Source organism: Metopolophium dirhodum, chromosome 1 (assembly GCF_019925205.1).
Source record: "Metopolophium dirhodum isolate CAU chromosome 1, ASM1992520v1, whole genome shotgun sequence".
NCBI lineage: Eukaryota > Metazoa > Arthropoda > Insecta > Hemiptera > Aphididae > Metopolophium > Metopolophium dirhodum.
The window spans coordinates 26354793-26374974 of record NC_083560.1 but is presented as its reverse complement, the minus strand read 5'-3'; the positions used below and the strand labels follow the sequence as shown (position 1 = coordinate 26374974).

At 28.0% G+C, this 20182-nt stretch overlaps 1 protein-coding gene across 1 annotated transcript; it reads left to right on the top strand.

The window, feature by feature from the left end:
• The first annotated feature begins 553 nt into the window (after positions 1 to 553).
• LOC132935120 (uncharacterized RING finger protein T02C1.1-like) lies at positions 554 to 4571 on the top strand. Its single transcript, XM_061001581.1, is given in 5 exon segments — positions 554 to 607; positions 1118 to 1169; positions 3910 to 4103; positions 4218 to 4440; positions 4498 to 4571. Coding segments are annotated over 5 exon segments (597 nt in total).
• The last annotated feature ends 15611 nt before the right edge of the window (positions 4572 to 20182 follow it).

Genomic DNA, 20182 nt, shown 5'->3' with positions numbered 1-20182 from the left:
CAAATAATAACTGTTGTGAATATAATGATTCATTCTATTTTTTTGTTTATAAAAGTGAATTTGCTTAGCGTACCACTTACGACCTTTCCACGTACCACTAGTAGTACACGTACCACAGGTTGGTAAACGATGCATTATACAATTGTATAGGTATGTCACGATTTAAAATAATCCACAGGTTGGACATCGGGATATGATAAGGTGACTACCAAACTGAATTCTAGAAATTACAGAAAGCGGTCCCCGTGAGAAAAAGTTAATTACAGCAACGATTTAAGATATCTTAACTCGTGATTACAGTGTACACTACCGTCGGGTTAGTAGGGCGCTGGCGCCTTTTCCAACAGCTGATTTTGAGTGTCGATTTCATAGTAAATTTCACAGCATTGTGGGGGGGGGGGGGATCGGGTTATGAGCTTCCATGCCATCAGTCGCGATTCGTGAAACTAGTGTATTCTATTTTGAGACTGAGTATAGTATTTAATATCATAGTAGTATCTGTTAACAAGACACCTTTTGAGCAATATTAATCCCATTTGTAAATTTTGCTTGTATGGATCTTGTCGATCTAGGAATAAATGTGTCAATAGACATGAAAAGCTGTCACGTGAGTATCATATAATTAAAAATAATTTTAATAACCTACCTACTTACAAACTGGCTGTGACAAAATAGTAATATATTAAACATAATCAAATTTAAAAGATTCCAATCAAAATAACTGATATTAAACTAGATGCAAATAGTATATGAGTATGATTATAGTTATTTTTTTTTTTAACTAATAAGATCAAAATAATTATGTCAAAAAAAGTATTGACTTTTCTGAAATATTATAATTTTTAATGATAGGTAAAATACATTTTATAATTATATAAATCAAGTTCCTATATATATATATATATATATATATATATATATAACGAATTATATAAAAGAATAGAATACTATGCATTTTCAAATATAGTCGGACTTGGTTAACACAAATTTTAAAGGTTTAAAGTTCGAGTTATCCAAGATAATACAACAATAGAAAATTCTAGGGATATTGAAAAAGTTTGCGGTATCAACTATCTCGAGTTAAAAAATTTGAGTAAAACTGTTTAACTGTTTGCAGGTACCACCCGTCAACAAGTTCAGCAAACAACCACCACCGAGTCCACCATCAAGTAGGGTTTTCACAAAATTAAATTGTAATTATGGACGGTACTCTTTTCGCCCAAAAATGACCTTTCGATTTTCGCCCACGTCTCTTTTCGCCCAAATATTTTAAAACTACTTTCCCTTTTTGTCCAAGAATATTTTATAGCACTTTTCAGCCACATTTTTATAATACACACTTTGGGAAACACTATATCTACATCATATATCTACAATGGGCCGCTCAATATTTTAATATTATCTTTATAATATTTGGAAACTATATAAGTATATAATAGTATATATATATAAAGTTGATTTTGAATTAGCTATTCATAAAGCTATAGAAAATGTCTGGCCGAATACAACAATAGTTGGATGCCGGTTCACTTAACTCAATCATGGTGGAGAAATATTCAAAACTGTGGTTTAACTTCTTTCTATTAAGACGAATCATCAGAAATTGGTAAGTGGATACGGTATACATTTCGTATAGTATTTTTAAATCCAGATGAAGTTGTAGTAAGCAAGTTACTACTTAACAATAAAACAAATCCCACAGGTACATAATTACACTATACTATAATTTAGATACTGTAATTCGGCATATATCGGATAATAGAAACGGAAATAAGGGTTCTTTCTGTTAGTAAATAATATTACATTATTAGTTCTTGTTTAAGAAACGCACTGAACAATATAATTGCTCTGTATACCACAATGTACAAAATATAAAAAATATAAAACAGTAGAATGATTATTTTTAGTACAACGCTGTACGTGACGATATCCAATATAAAAAAATATTAATGATTATCTCAAATCGAATACACAGAATTATACTGGAAGTCATAAAAGGCGTGGGCTGGAACGATGTTCACACAAACCACATCCGTGAGCCGTGATACAGTATCTATAGGCAAGGGGTACGGGGAACTTAATATAAAAGGGAGCCCGAATCGGCCTGTTTTCAGACGTGTACTACCACCCATTAGTGCAAGCACCTTCACGCCACTCTGTACAACATTATTTTGGACTTAGAAAATTATCGAACAATATAATAAAATTCACTATAAACAACAACTGTCTTTTATTTATTCAACAACCACGACTTCAACATCAAACAAATTGTCTGCGACCTGCATCTATAATATCTTGGCAGCCACTTATCTACTATCAGCACTACGATAGTAGGTCAAACAACCCGAGAATATTACAAAGTGTCAAATTGTTTCGTTGAAGACCTACTATCTGACTGTCCAGTAAATGACAAATTAACAAATTATTGTGACTATTTAACCGATACTTACATATCTGAAGATAGTCTATTTCCACCGAGTATTTGGGCATCTAATACGTCGGAATTAATAAGAACAACCAACGCGTGTGAATTTTTCCATTCTTTTTTTAACAAAAGTTTTAATCACATTTCTCCACCAATAAGTGCCTGATTAAGTGTTATAAATAAAATTCAAACCTAGGTCTACATAAAATTAAATAGTATTAATTTACAAAGGTGTCCCAAAGATAAAAAAATTATAGATCGACAGCGAAAAAATGAGGAAAAATACAGCAATATAAAGCAGGAACAATTAATCGGTATAATTTGATTGAATCAGTGTCATTTAACTATTCTATCTAATACTACAATACTAACAAATAGGTAATAATATTTTGACGATTTAAATTATTGATAAAAACTTGCTTACATTATATAAAAATTATATAAATGTGCAATTAACAAACACAATACATTTTTGGAGGGTAATAAAAGCCGCCTCCTCGTGGTACTCTCTGGGTAATGCTAAATGGCTTTATAAAACTAATTTACCTAAATAAATAATTTAAATATAACAAATTTATTATTATGTTTGATATAATTTAAAGTAAGTGTTTTCCAAAGTGTGTGTTATAAAAATGTGGCTGAAAAGTGCTATATCATATTCTTGGGTAAAAAGGGAAAGTAGTTTTAAAATATTTGGGCGAAAAGAGACGTAGGCGAAAAGCGAAAGGTCATTTTTGGGCGAACGGGGTCTTGCCTTGTAATTATAATAGCTATAATTTATTTTTGTTTTGCATTATTTATTTTCAGACCGACTACAGCTGTTGTATACGATGAAAAATATTTATTTGAAAAATCAAATAAATTAAAGAAAATCAAATCCACAAAAAAACAACAGGAACAAGGTATAAATCACCACCTAAAATTGTAAGCTTAATTCCAGGGCTTGCATTTGAAAAAAAAAAATCCGTTTTATGTTATTTACAATTTTTGTGTTTATCGTTATTTTAAACTAAAACGTTACAGAAGTTTTGCGTTTATCGTTATTTAAAATAGCGTTAATGCTTATTAAATTTAAAAATAGTAACTAATGCGGGTAGGTAATGGCCCAGATACGGGATATAATATACCTAATCAATTCTTAGATTGATTGCATGAAATAAATGTTTCTACGAAACCAATAGACCTTTTAAATAAATAGATTTTAAAATATTTCGTTTTGCGTTATATTTTGTTCATGATATTCTATAAATTACGTTTTGCATTTTGTTTTGTTTAATGATATATAACATATTTTGTTAATCGTTATGTTTTGTTTTGCGGTATTAAATTTTTTGTGATTTTTTCGTTTTCTGTTATAATTACGTTTACAAATTTCAATCGTTTTTTGTCAAATATAACGTTTTAATCATAACGTTATTATATCGTTTGCAAGCCCTATTTAATTCATATTAAAATATATAAAAACATTTAAACGTTTTGTTCAGATTTAAAAGCGCTAAGAAATGAGAATGCCAAACTAAATGGAAAAATTGTTACACTCCAAAAATCAACAAGTACGCTAACTCGACAATTAAAAGAGGAAAAATATAAAAATGCTAAGCTTACTGAGGAATTAAATATTGCGCTGTTGGATAATGACGATTACCAGTGCTGTATTTGTCTTCAAGTATTCATAAGGGTAAAACTTTGATAATTTTCCAGGAAATAAAATATACATATAAAAGATACAATTAAAAGTATAATTTATCATAGAGAACCACATTTTTAATTATTTTATTTTACATTGATTTAGCCATCATTGCTTAGTTGCTCACACATGTTTTGTGAATATTGCATTGACAAATGGTTAGAGAAATCTAATCATTGTCCAACATGTCGGGTTTTGATAGTCACTATTACATACTGTTTAAATATGAACAATTTCATTCAAAATAGGATGCAACTGATGCCAGATAAAATTAGATTGGCGTTCAGGAACTTGGAAGTAGCTCGAGCTAAGGAAATCAAGTAATAAAGTACGTATACCGTGATTGAATATTTCCAATTGTTACAAAATTAATTTATTATTGTAGGTATACAAATTCAAGCTGAGCGTAGGCGACTTGAGTTTATAACTATGAGATTAAATCAACATCGTCCAAGCTAATATTCAACCCTTAAATAATGAAAAAGTGGTAAATGTATCCCTACCTCACTAAATTACTGTATACAACATATTTTGAATTAAAACTATTTCTATACTTGTTAAAAAATTAGTAACTTGATTCTATCATGCCTTATGGTTAAATATCAATAATAGCATATAAGTGGTTGTGTGTCACATTAAAAAATAGCTTATGTTTTTCTAAAAATAGGATATTAATTGATTTTTTAGATATTTGTATAAAAATTAATTAAACAAAGTGTACTACACTGTGTGATGCAATCAATTCACTAAATACTTTTAAGTTATGTACCTACTATAGAATTTTTATATAATATTAAAAATTCAAAAAAAAAATTATTTGTGTACAGAGTGATCCATTTAAGTGAGTACACTAATTATTTCGAAAAGTATTAACTTTTTTTGAATTTTTTTTTTTTAAAACTGATAGATTTATGCTTTTCTAAAACTGTATATGCTATTTTAATTTTTTACACCCTTATATTTATTGGTGAAACCACTATCAACTTTTGATTTTCAAATGGTAACATATAATAAAAAGATCATCAATTAATAAAACCATTTTTTATGATTTTACGAGTTAACATTTTTATTTTTTGTTGATTGCTTTGCGAGATACAGCTCATACATACTCCTCAAAGTATTTATGGTCGAAGGAGGTGTTATAGTCGGTACCGCTACAAATATTGTTTTTTTATAGGTACCTACATGTCACATTGGAGATTATACTTCTCAAATTAAGACAAAAGTCTGTTGATCTTAAATGTTGAATTGTAATTTTTTATGTAGGTAAACGCAGCTTTGTTTAGACTATTGTCTATTTCTTCATTTATAAAGAACCAGGAGCTATAACTGATAAATTTGATACCGTTAGGTAATAATAAACCAATATTACAGATATTTGACGATATTTTTATCATTATTTATAATTATCTATGACCACGGTATTATAAGATAATAGGTAGCATTAATTAAAATATCATTTAATATTAATTAATTAATGATAATAGTAAAGAAAAATTAATCAGTTGTGATACTGAATACTGATACTGAAGTGTAAACTTATAAAGTAAAATACTAAAATGTAAATTGTAAACCATGTGGCATAGCACTTATTACTTAAATAGTTAAATATTAAATGTATAGTATAATTAATAATTAAACTAATTATTGTATGTTTTAAACCGTTATAAGTAGGTATACGGACAGTTAGAATTATCTTTAATAAAATAATATACCTAAAGCAATAGTTGTTGAATCATTAAGTTTGTCAAAAAAATTCAATTGAACTTAAAATTATATTATACCTAAGTCATAATTTGTGATACATTTATGTATTTTATTTGATATTTTAATTAAAAATATCCGTATTGAAGTTTCATGTGTTCATCACACTTCAAAAAGTGTGATAGAAATTTGATAATACCTACCACTTGGAAGCACAATATTTGTACCTACATAAAGTTTATTGGTAAGCTTTCTTAAAATGTATAAGTAGAAAAATGAATTGTTATGATTAATACATTAATTTGTACATACATTATTATACATTATTATGTATTAACCGTTTTTATTTAAATTTTATTAAAGCAGTTTTGTTCATTCAGTTACCAATAAATATTATTCAAAGTTTGACAACACAAAAGTTATAAAAAAATATGTTAAATTAAAATTGTACATGCTAATGTTTTTTTTTAATTTTAACAAATATTATACAATTAAGTTAAATTAGCTAACAACATCAAATCAATCATTGATACTTAAATGTGTGGTAAAATGTATGTATTTTTTAATTAATTAAAAAAAAAATCATAAATTCACCTTCATAATACATGGAATTATAAAATATTATATTTAAATAACTACTTTGTTATAATATTAGGTAGTTACGTCTTAATCCTATTGTTGAGGTATCGATAAAATATTTTTATTTAAGACTAGTATATTGTATTAGTGTTTTGCGACTGAATAGGGCCTTCTGTTTGATTGATGTTGTTAGCTATAACAAAATGTTAAAATATTATTATTCTCATTTTTTAATTTTACTGTATTATTTTAAGTTAGGGGTTAAGTTGAGTTTGTTTCAATTTTTTGAATACGTGTTGTGATCTTAACTCATATTTTGCATTATTACATGACGAATATTTTGATCTAATCATTTAATTTGGAATCATAGTCCTGAGCTTTTAAATTATGGTAACATTTTAAAGGCCGTTTATCTAGCAGGTGCTCTATCAAATTTTATAAATGTTTTGCTACAGTTACCTGTGCATTTCTTTCATAGTAGTAAAGTCGATCGATATATATTATGTACCTACTTACATATAATTATAATAATTTATTGGGAACAAATCTAGTTTAGACTCCACGCAAATTTTTCATTTTTTTTTTTCGGAAACCTTTATATTACGAGTCAAGATCGGAGTTTCAAAAATGAATTGCCGAAAATCATCAGTTTTTAGTTAATAGCCTTACAAAGTTCACGATTTTCTGTGGACACATTTGTACAACGCAATAATTTACCACGCGTTTTGAACTTTTCTATTTTACAAAACAACATTTTTTTTCAATTCTTTTGTTGTAATGTACTTATGAGTTGAGCATTTTGAAAACGTTAGGGAAGTCAGAATTTGGCAGTTATTTTAAAGTTATACCTAATTGAAGTTTTTGGTATTTTTATATACACAATACACCCGGCGTGGTCCCTCGAGCGCTCTGCTTGCTCAGACAATAAAAATCAAAATCATCCCCTGATTTTTCATGTAAAACCAACATGGGTGGGTTTCAGAGTTATATTTTATCATAATTTTTAAAACGCCGATTTTTCAGGTTTCAAAAAAATATAAATTGAAAATTCGTTATAAGCCCGGTAAATAATAAGAGGTGCACGTGTGCGTTTAACAACGAAACTCCTTAATTTCGTAAGGCTATACCATAAAAACTATAATGATTTCCGGCAATTCATTTTTGCACCATCGTTCTTAACTAGTTGTAATACATAGGTTTCCAAAAAAAAAAATTCGCGAGTGCGATAAACTTGATTAATAACGCTAAATTTAACAAATATTTTGTTTGAAATAATTTCAAACCAATCCCCCCCCCCTCCTAAACAAAAATTCCTGAGTACGCCTCTGGTACCTACTATATGCAATACCCACGTATTATAATTGAATTAATAACATACAGTTGTTGAAGATAATTAATAACTATGGGTTTTTCCTTCTATTATTAAAAATATTGCTTATTAGACAAATAACAAAAAGATGCGTATAATATTATATTAATAATATGTATGGAAGGAGCAATTTTTATGAGTGTATATTATCTACGTGTATTATATTATGCACTGTGTACACGATATAATGCTTAGATTTCAACTCCAGTATCTTTTTCGATGGAAAAGTGAATCAAGTTGGCACATTGAGGATATTAAAATTTTAAATTATCAGTAGTTTTCAAGAGCACGTGGATAAACAAAAAAAAAAATAATAAAAAACGTGGATTTGCACGCAAAAACGGATTTTGACAAAATTATTTTGGTCTTGGTTGTAACTCTAAAAAAAATGAACGAAGATACATGCAATTTTACTGAATGTTTATATTATCATTTTCTATACACCATAAAATTTTCAAAATATTTTGACTTGTTTTGAGATGCTTACGGAAATTTTTAGTTTTTTTTTTCTATAAATGCCAATAAAATTGTATTAGAATGATCAAAAACCTTAAATCTGTAATACAACGCTCCTAATATATCCTTACAATGGCAGTTGAAAATATTAAAATACAATGTCACAATTTTTTTATAAGCATTTTAAGTTTGAATTTTCGCAATATACGTAAAATCAAGAAAATTTGAAAATATTTTGAGTTAGAAATTCATAAAAATTTTTCTTAAGATTTGAAAATGTAATACAAGATTTCTCATAAGTTTTTCTACTTATTAGTTATTTTATCAACAAAAAATCTATCAGTTGATGATGGAATGGTTGATTAATTGGTAAAACATTATTTCAGTTTGCACTTAAAACATTTAATTTTTTACTCTTCAATCATATTTGATATTATAATAATTGACAAAATATAAGACATCAAATAATATTTAAATTATTTTTTCGATACATAGTACCTCACCATTAACCATGATTAAATTGTTGATAAAGTAATAATGAATATTAATTATTCATGTATCATTATACAACTAAACACTACATGTAAATTGTATTATCAGAAATATAAAAATATAATTACATTGAAATTAATTAAGTACTGCTACTATTAAGTATTAATTATATTTTTAAATATATAGGTAATAATTAGCATAGTTTATGTACAGTGTACTTACCAAAGTTATATTTTTCTGTTATTGATGTATCGTAAAAATGTTTGTAAAATATTTTACTTATATTTTCCCAGGCCTTTGAACTAGCACTTCTCTGGCTATATTCAGCAGTTTGAGTGTTCCATAATGTATTCTCAACATTTTTAGGATGTGAATGTGAATGTGTTGTGAACAGGAAAAGTGGAGATAGGTTACCCAACAATTAAATAAGTTATAATCTCAATGGCATTGCAAATATTAAAGCGCCATGCGCACTATATATGTATTATTATGTATATAAAACTGTACAAAATAATTATGCTATTATAAGTGGGCGCCCAACAAATAAAAATAATATCCAATTAGGCTGAATAGGACAAGCTCATGTACCACTAGAGTTATAAATAATAATACTAAATAATAGCTGAATAATTAATATGCTAACTACGTGAAATATATAAATATACAATATACAGCGGGCGAAACGTCTTCGTTGATGAAGGTAGGTGAAACAATTGGGTGTATCAGTTGATCACACCAATGACATGAATATAATATATAATCGATGATCGATAGCCTTTTACTAAAGGCGGCCAGGTAATCACACCAACAGCTAAGAAAAAATAAAATTTTACCACATTATAACCACATAATAAAATTTGACACGGTACCAGTCGAAAGAGTATGATAAGCATAATTTTTATTTTAGATTTACAATGAGTAAATATAATGAGTAATGGTTAAAATAAGTTTTTTTTTTATAAACGATGCCGCCCCGCCCCTAAGGTTCCGAAAAAAATTGCCTCCTTGTGCGGTCGCACGTCCCTTCCGCCGACCATGGTTACTACACAGGTCTGATTGTATCAAATCGACTTCCTAAAAAGCCTAGATATTTTGTCAAAGAGTTCATACATATGTAAAAAAGGTGGATAAGTGGATGTTGCTCTGCTGTACAGTAGGTTACAAGTGGGTCACTGTAATGGATGGTGTTAAATTTGAATTCAATGATATAATATCATTGTATAAGAAAAACGATTCTGAGCGAAAACGGTCAGTCAGCCTATGATTTTACCAAGTATATTTGATGATATTATTGTGAATAAAGTAATTTATATATAACCTATTTACGTGGAGCCTTGTTTTAAATTTTCAATCCTTACCCATAAAAGTTAAAAATTTATAAATTTATAAATTTTTAACCACAAAATATTTAATAAATTATAAATTTGATAAATGTTGTCAAAATTTGAACTTTCAATGCTTATAAAAAAAAATTGTGCTTATGTATTTTTAACATTTTTCAACTGCTATTAGAACGATATATCAGGAGCCTTATATTAAATTTTCACGCTTTTTTACCCAACAAATAAATATTTATTGATATTTATAGAAAAAAAAACTAAAAAAATTGAAAACTGACAATGTCCGTAAACAGCTCAAAAAGAGTCAAAATATTTTCAACATTTTATGGTGTATAGAAAATGCTAATATAAACATTCAGTGAAATTTTCAAGTATCTACAGTCATTCGTTTTTTAATTACAATAAAATAAGAAAATTGTTACATGAGAAATCGAGTAATTATCAAATGTTGTAAAAATATAAATTTCAGACGCTCATAAAAATTTTGTATAAGTTTCTTCTAGACATTTTTTTTTTGATAAAGGTAGACAAACTTATGAGTAATCTTATATTACATTTTCAAATCTTAGATTTAAAAAGAAAAATTTTTATGAATTCTCAACTCAAAATAATTTGCTATTTTTCGTGATTTTTCCGTATTTTGTCAAAATTTGAACTTTAAATGCTTATAAATAAAAACTGTGACAAAGGATTTTTAATTTTTTTCATCTGCCTTTGAAACAATAACCTAGGAGCTTTCTATTAAATTTTCAAGCTTTTTTATTCGACGGATAAAATTTTATTGATATTTATAGAATTAAAAACTAAAAAAAATGGAAATTGACAATGTCCGTAAACAGCTCAAAATAAGTCAAAATATTTGGAAAATGTTATGGTGAATATGAAATGCAATTATAAACATTCAGTCAAAATTTCATGTCCTTACGGTAATTTTTTTGAGAGTTACACCAAACACCATAATCGATTTTCTCGAAAACAGATATTGCGTAAAAATTCCCGTTTTTCCTTAATTTTTCTTTTGTTTTTCACGTCGCTTGTGAAAACTACTGGGAAATTTTTACTTTTGACCCCCCAATAAAGTACCAACTACATTCACTTTCCTATCAGAAAAGTTACTATTGAAGAAAATCCAAGCACTTTTACTGTCCTAAAAGGTGATGACAGACACAAAAATAAAAAAAAAACAAAAAAAAAACACACATCATTGTAGAATCAATACATTCATCGCTTCGCTCAGAATCTAAAAATTAAAATCAGACATTCTAAAGTATATCTTATTTACCACCGCTTATTGGTCAAAAACGTATGAAAAATACGTGTGCTGCGACCCCATCAAGTCATCATCCACATCATCATCATCATAGATTTAATATAGATTTTAAGTATTCGTCTGATTTGTATGAGCTCGCTGGTCATTGCACCAAACCGATTCCGACCATCGCTACATCCCCCCATTATAACTAAATTCATCTTCCTTATTCCCGTGCATAAATTCAACTTCCTTGGTCCCATAATTTTAGGTCTCTTTTGGTCCCCTCCTATCGTTGTCGTCGTATCCTGGCCTACCCAGTCACTTTAAGGCAGTGCACATTGGGTTGCCTATGTCAACTATACCAGGCGTCTTAGCATCATCGTAACAAGCCCAAGTGGCATCAGGCACAACAATACCTTTATTTAATAATAACTAGGGCTAGAACGTATCATATTGTTTATTAATAGGTACTGACTTATTAAGCTAATCCCACATAATAAAATATGGCACAGGGGGACGGAGTGGCCGAGTGGACTAAGGCGTCGGCTGCGACGCAGTCGACCCGAGTTCGATTCCTAGGCCATGGGCGGCATTTTTCTTCGGACAAGTCACGGTGTCCGGAGAACAAGTGTCGCCATCTCCCACCCAGGCATGGCAGATACCTACAAGTGCCCAATCAAAAATTCTGCCAAACTAAACACATACGTGTTCCTCCCCCTACCGACTTAATAACCTACAGTAAAAACTAAAAATAGCTAATGGCCTCAGCTGCCGGGCTCAAGATCAATAAAAAAAAAAAAGGTGGATAAGTGGATGTTGCTCTGCTGTACAGTAGGTTACAAGTGGGTCACTGTAATGGATGGTGTTAAATTTGAATTCAATGATATAATATCATTGTATAAGAAAAACGATTCTGAGCGAAAACAGTCAGTCAGCCTATGATTTTACCAAGTATATTTGATGATATTATTGTGAATAAAGTAATTTATATATAACCTATTTACTCAGAGCCTTGTTTTAAATTTTCAATCTTTAGCCATAAAAGTTAAACATTTTATACATTTTTAACCACAAAATAATTAATAAATTATAAATTTGATAAATGTTGTCAAAATTTGAACTTTAAATGCTTATAATTAAAAACTGTGACTAAGGATTTTTAATTTTTTTCATCTGCCTTTGAAACAATAACCTAGGAGCCTTCTATTAAATTTTCAAGCTTTTTTACTGAACAGATAAAATTTTATTGATATATATAGAAAAAAAAACTAAAAAAATTGAAAACTGACAATGTCCGTAAATAGCTCAAAAAGAGTCAAAATATTTTGTAAATTTTATGGTGTATAGAAAATGCTAATATAAACATTCAGTCAAAATTTCATGTCCCTACGGTCATTTGTTTTAGAGTTACACCAAAAACCAAAATCGATTTTCTCGAAAACAGATTTTGCGTAAAAATTCCCGTTTTTCCTTAATTTTTCTTTTGTTTTTCACGTCGCTTGTGAAAACTACTGGGAAATTTTTACTTTTGACCCCCCAAAGTACCAACTAGATTCACTTTCCTATCAGAAAAGTTACTATTGAAGAAAATCCAAGCACTTTTACTGTCCTAAAAGGTGATGACAGACACAAAAATAAAAAAAAAAATTAAAAAATTAAAAAAATTAAAAAAAAAAACACACATCATTGTAGAATCAATACATTCATCGCTTCGCTCAGAATCAAAAAAAAAAAAATATGGCAGAGTACCAGTTGAAAGAGTATAATAAGCATAATTTCTAAATAGATTTACAATGAGTAATGGAGAAATATACATATGTTTATTTATAAACAATGCCGCCCCTAAGGTTCCAAAAAAATTTGCCAACCTGTGCGATCGCATGGGTCACACGTGCCTTCTGCAGGCCCTGGTTACTACATAGGTCTGACTGTATCAAATCAACTTCCCAAAAAGCCTAGATATTTTGTCAAAGAGTTCATACATATTAAATAAAAATTAAAATCGGACATTCCGAAGTATATTTAATTTACCACCGCTTATTGGTCTAAAACAAATGAAAAATACGTGTGCTATGATCCCCTTAAGCCAACGTCATTCATGAACAAAATAAAAAGTAGAGGTGAAACATAACCACACTGTATTTTTTGAAGCATATCCATTTAACCTTACGTTTTGAGACCTAGGTACTAGATATTATACGAACTGAACAATTGTATCATGAACTCATTATTAACAGCAATCCATGCACTAAATAGGTGCTTATTTTTTTAGGGGGGTTAAATGATTAACCTTTTTCAGAATGGTTGAGGCTTAAATAATGAGCTAATTAATTATTAGTTACTACAATACGGTATTTTGGGGGGAGACAATCGCTCCAACTGTCCGCCTAAATTACGTGCCTGCAGCCATGAACTGTAATTTACGAATCAGTTACCAGGCGTTCGCCCCCCCCCTCCCCCCCTGTAACAGTTATTAATGTATATAATAATTACTCTCATTGTCAACAAAATAATAATTGATCAACATTTTAATTTATTGTTATACCTAAGTAGAAAAAATAATCACCACAAAAATAATAATTATTATTTATAGTTAACCATTACTGTTTAGATAAAGATAATAATTAGTAAAAATAAGTAAAAATAGAAATAATAATAAGTAATAAATACTTATGTGGTAAACTGATATCGCCATAGTCTACGCGGGTATCGGTTATCTAGTTCGCCCAAACTATTGAAAAATACGCGATAATTATTGATTTAAAAAATAGATTCGCATCTCCCTAGAAAACTGTCTAGGAACGTCCCTGTCAGTTACAGCGTGGTTAATCGTGTCAAATACTTTACTCATATAAGTATAGATAGCATTAACCTTACACCTTTTTCAAAAGAATCCATTAAATATTTATGGTATTTAAGTAAATTTGAGGAAGTGAAAGTTGTGGACGAAATCCAAATTGTTGTGGAATTATATATTTAGAAAAATATTGAATATATTACATTACAATTTATAATATTCTATGACAGTATGACAAAAACTAAGTTAACATACAATGTTTGATTTTTATATTTTAATTTTAAAGCAAGTTATCAACATTTTAAAATTGTTAATGTGGTATCTAATCCATACATTATTAACAGTGGAAAATAGGCAGGCAATGTCCCCGATAAGCGGGCTTTTTTTTATGAAATAATATAATAATACCCGTAATAATAGTCCGCAAATATAGTAATAAAGGTCCATTATACAATAATTACTCAAGGTCGTGGACAATTCTTCGTTTTTTATAAATATATTGGAATGAATATTTTCATATTTTGGACCCCCAAGTTACGCCTTTTCCTAGGTAGCTCCTGGGGTGATGGTGTTATTTAATTTTTATGGAAATCATGAACTAACATACGTATGTATATCACTAGTAATGACAACTATAAATGAATTATTTTTTATTTTCTCATAGGACGACAGATAATTTTGATGAAAGTGTACAAGAAGAAGGAGGAAAATACCGGTGGAAAAGATTCATCCCACGAGCTTGTCTTTGATAATGAAATTATACCACCTCAACCCGATAGATATTCAACTCCAAAAAGTAAAAAAGAAAATAATTGCAAGGTACAAAAGATGACACCATTTCAAAAAGATTACTAAACAATTTATGTATAACTTATATAGATAAGTGTTGAATATTTTAAACGAGGTTGCTCACAAATAACTATTCAAACTAAAAATCTAAAATCTAATATAAATATACGGAGTTTATTTTTTATAGATATTTTAGGGGGGATGACTTGCATTTTTTACCTAAATTAAACGGTCGAACTGCACTCGAGTTCAAAAAAGGGTTATCAACAAAAATGTTCAAAAATAAACTTAATTTAAACCTTTGTAAAACACTAACTTCCTTTCCAGCTCAAAATGTAATCATTGGCATACTAATTTTTATTTTTTATACTTTTAAATTGTATATTATATTATTATGTATTATCAGTGGCGGCTATCCTTTAGTAGAGGTGTAGCATCCGCTACACCTTTAATTAGAGGTAGGTGGGGTGGGTTTTCGGTACTAAGATTGTAGGTACTAGATGTCTATAATATGTGTTATTTATTAATTTAAATATTATTTTTTTTTTTTTAAAATTAAGGAAAACTGGGGATTTTTACGCAAAATCGGTTTTCGACAAGATCGATTTTGGTTTTTGGTGTAACTTTAAAACAAATGACTGTTGATATATGCAATTATTACTGGTTGTTTATATTAGCATTTTCTATAAACGATAAAATTTTCAAAAAATTTAGAGTTGTTTCGACATGTTTACGGACATTTTCAGTTTCAATTTTTTTTAGTTTTTATCTCTATGAATATAAATAAAATTGTATTTGTTGTGTAAAAAATCTTGAAAAATACAATGCTCCTAATATATTATTATAATGAAATTTGAAAAATATTAAAAATCCAGTCACAATTTTTTTTATAAGGATTTAAAGTTCAAATATTGACAAAATGCGTAAAACTAACAAAAATTATTTTGAGCTAGAAATTGATAAAATATTTTCTATTTACATCTAAGATTTGAAAATACAATATTTCTCATAAGTTGGTCTACTTTAATCAAAAAAAAAAATCTCTACGAGAAAGTCAAATTAAATTTTTATGAGCGTTTGATGTTCATATTTTTACAACATTGCATTTTCACTCGATTTTTCATGTAGCGATTTTCTTATTTTATTGTAATTCAATAACTGTAGATACATGAAAATTTCACTGAATGTGTTTATATTTTCATTTTCTATACATGGGTTCTAAATTTAAAATTTCACTCTCCTTGAAATAATAAAAAAATATTTTTTTTCTTTTGAACGTTTTTGGTTATAGATGATTATAAATTATATATTGATTAATGATTACACAATTAGAAATAAAGAAAAACATATTATTTATGTTGATTTATTATTTCATATTTGTATATTCTATATTATTATGTAGTTCTGAAAAATATTCCTAGCATTATTTTACAAGTAAAAACATTTTTTATATGAGTTTTAAAATGTTATTGTATGTGGACCGTCAGCGATCCAAAAGATGGTTTAAATTATTTAAACTATTAAGTTGAAGTCAATTTCAACAGTGAATGAAATAATAGTGTATTTTCAGTAATTATAAAGTGTACAAAAGTCGTATATGTGTGTGTATATGGCTGAGTGATGTGAAGAGGCTCTTTTACTTAATACCTACTTAGATAATATTTTGTATATTGTAAAAGGTCACGATTCACGACTATTAAGAGCGGTTTATGTCTATATATTGTGAATATAATATAATATAGTATAATATAATATGCATCCGCAGAGCCATGGCTCCCAACAATATGTTCTGATGTTGAGTTGGTTTATGAACTTGTAACTTAAGAGTTAAAAGGCAATGTTTAAATTTGTTATATTAGAGATTTGTTAAACAACTTATAAATTATATGTAAATATGTTGCATATTTTTTTTTGTTACATACACTAAACCAACTTTTAAAAATGTTCACTCGAAGTTGACGACTATATACATTTTTAGATATAATAAACAATTTATTTTTATTTTGCATGGAAATGAAATATTTCATGAAATTTTAAAACTCTGACTATACACCATAAAATTTGAAAAATGTTTGATTCATTTTGAGCTATTTACAATTTCAAATTTTAATCAATAAAATTGTATTTGTTGGTCTAAAAAGCGTGAAACTTTAATACAAGGCTCCTGATATATTGTTACAATAGATGTTGAAAAAAAATATTAAAAATACATAGGCACAATTGTTAGGAATAAGTATTAAAGTTCGAATTTTGACAAAATTTAATAACTATTTTGTAGTTAAAAATTTATAAAATGTTCAACTTTTATAGCTAACGGTTTAAAATTTAAAACAAGGTTCCACGTAAATAGGTTTTATATAAACGCCTTTGTTCACAATAATATCATCAAATATACAAATAACTTATAACTTATAAGTAATATCAATATCATAGGTTGACTGACCGTCTTCGCTCAGAATCGTTTTCTTATGATATTATATCATTGAATTCAAATTTAACACCATCCATTATAGTAACCCACCTGACACCTATTGTACATCAGAGCGATACCTACTTGCCCACCTTTTTTTTTAAAAATATTATAGTGTTATATCTGTAATTGAACTTTGGAGAAAGAATATGTAATTCATACATGAAATACATATAATCTATTATTTTAAAGTTTAGTTGAATGTAATTTTATGTATTGGGTCAAGATAACTATGTTTGGTATTGCCGTGTCTTAATGTATGCAATATTTGAAAATTCCAAAGTTCTTATGGCAAAAATAGTCATGAGGTACCTAATATGATGTTAGGGCATTTATTTGGTAAAATTGAGAGGATCCTAATTTTATTTTTTAACATGTGGATTAAACTATTCAGTAGATGGGATGTTATATTATGGATGATTATTGTTGAGGGTGGATGATTACTTCTTATGTTTCGCTACACCTATATTTTTAAGGATAGCCGCCACTGTGTATTATTATAATATAATATTATTTATTGAAATTATTTTATGTAGACATTTTAAGAAAGTTAATTATGACGTATTATTTTATTGAATTACACAATCTAAGACAGATGTGTTAGAAAAATAGCAAATGCCCTTTTTTCTTGAGATACAGCTGCATTTCAGTTTACAAGAAACCGGATGATATGCTCTGATATCATATCAGTAAAAGTTTATATTAATGATGTATGAATTTTACAGTACGTATATCTTATTTTTATAACATAGTAGGTACTACTTAAATGCAGAATACGGACACAAGACCTTCAACTAGACAATACCAGCAAAAAATCGAAAAATATATTAACTTAGGTAAGTATATCATCAAAAATCGATTACCTAATTAGAGTTTTTGAATTCAGTTTTTATAATTACTACAAAAAATAATTTAAAATAATATTTTCGTATTTTATATAAAAAGCCCAATTATCGGGGACATTATACCTACCTATTTTCAACAGTTAATAAAGTATAGATTAGACACCACATTAAATTCCTTCGATGAAGGAATCAATAGAATTATTTTGTTAATTATAACTATACCGAGGCGAATAGGTATAGCATATATGGTATATTTTTGAACAAACGACATAGTTTTTTTTATACAAACAAGTATTTTTTTGATTAAATCCAATAAGAAAATGTGATATTAAATTATAATTTTAAGTTCTAACATAGACAAACAAAATAATATAATATAATTTTTAAGAAACCAGTCCGAGCTTAGCTCCCTGTCGTCCGGTGTTTATTCATTTTTAAATGTAAAAACGGTATGGCGAGCATGTTTGGCAAATCAATGGTATTATCTATTCAGCACGTTAAAATTAAGATACAAACCTGATAAGTTAAAAAAAATAATTATAATAATGACATTGTCCCGTCGGATACGATTGGAACACATCAGAACACATAATAATACTATAATGTATTATAATATGGTAACACATTAAAAAAGTATCAACTAAATAATTTACGGTAAAAAAGAGGGATTTCGAAAACAAAAGTTTGCAGATGTTTTCCCTAAGTAGTAGGTACAACAAATATCCAGAATTTGAATTAATCCTAACAAATAATTGTGTATGTGTGCCTATGCATTTTGTAAGTTTCTATTTTTGTAGTGGCGTATCTTATTAATAAATAATAATAATATTTAATGCGTTACCATATAATATGTATATTATTATTATGACGTGTTCTGATATTATGTTCTCGTATCCGAGCGGACGATGTAATTTTTTTTCGAACTGGTCAGGTATATTTCATATCCCGGCTTGCAAACGTTATAACACCGTTATGATTATTACGTTATATTTGAAAAAAAAAACGATTGAAATTTGTAAACGTAATTATAACGGAAAGTGATAATCAAAAATAATTAAATACCACAAAACAAAACATGACGTAAAACATAATTTATAGGTTAGGTTAGAAAAATAACGAAAAACGTAATTAATAGAATATCATTGAACGAAAAACAACGCAAAATGAAATATTACATACTATTTAATAAAGTATTGAATGCAGGTTGATACCTACTTATTCGAGTATATTCGTGGAATAATTTTCGTAGACATAAAATATTCAAAATTGCAATCTTCAAAAGGTTTTAACTTTGGAACTAAGTCTGACCAACAAATTCTAATTGCACCATTGTACTTAACTCGTTGAAATAAATATATTTCCGAAAATAATTTCTAAAAATCGTTTGGGAGCTGAACTGCATTTTCTATAATATGTAGATATCTGCGTATGCGTAATATACCTATACGCAAAATCACGAACTTCAAAATGGTATAATCATCTACTAAGTCCGACCAAAATATTCGGATTGCACCATTGGGCTTAACTCGTTAAAATATACCTATTACCTATAGTTTTCCGAAAAATAATCCCAAAAATTGAGCTAAACTGCATTATTTCAAAATATTTGTGCAATAGGTATTCAATTGGCAATATTGATTAGTGTTTATTACGAACTAATATTTTCTTAGTTACAGCTACTTTAGGGGATTTGGGTTTTTATTCTTGGTTTTCAAAATAGACTATATTTGTACCAATAAATAATAACAATGGATATTTTAAGGAATTATCACAGGGCGACATTAAAAAAAAATTTCACACTGGCTATCAAAATCAACATATTATTATGAGCTTATAAAAAACTTTTCAGAATTAAATATTATAGAAAATATTACCTATTTTTTCGGGGTTATTTAGTAACTTATGTCTTACGAGTTAATTTGTTTTATTGTCACGTTAAGTTAATTTTATTCCTAAGCCACAGATTAAAAAATATTC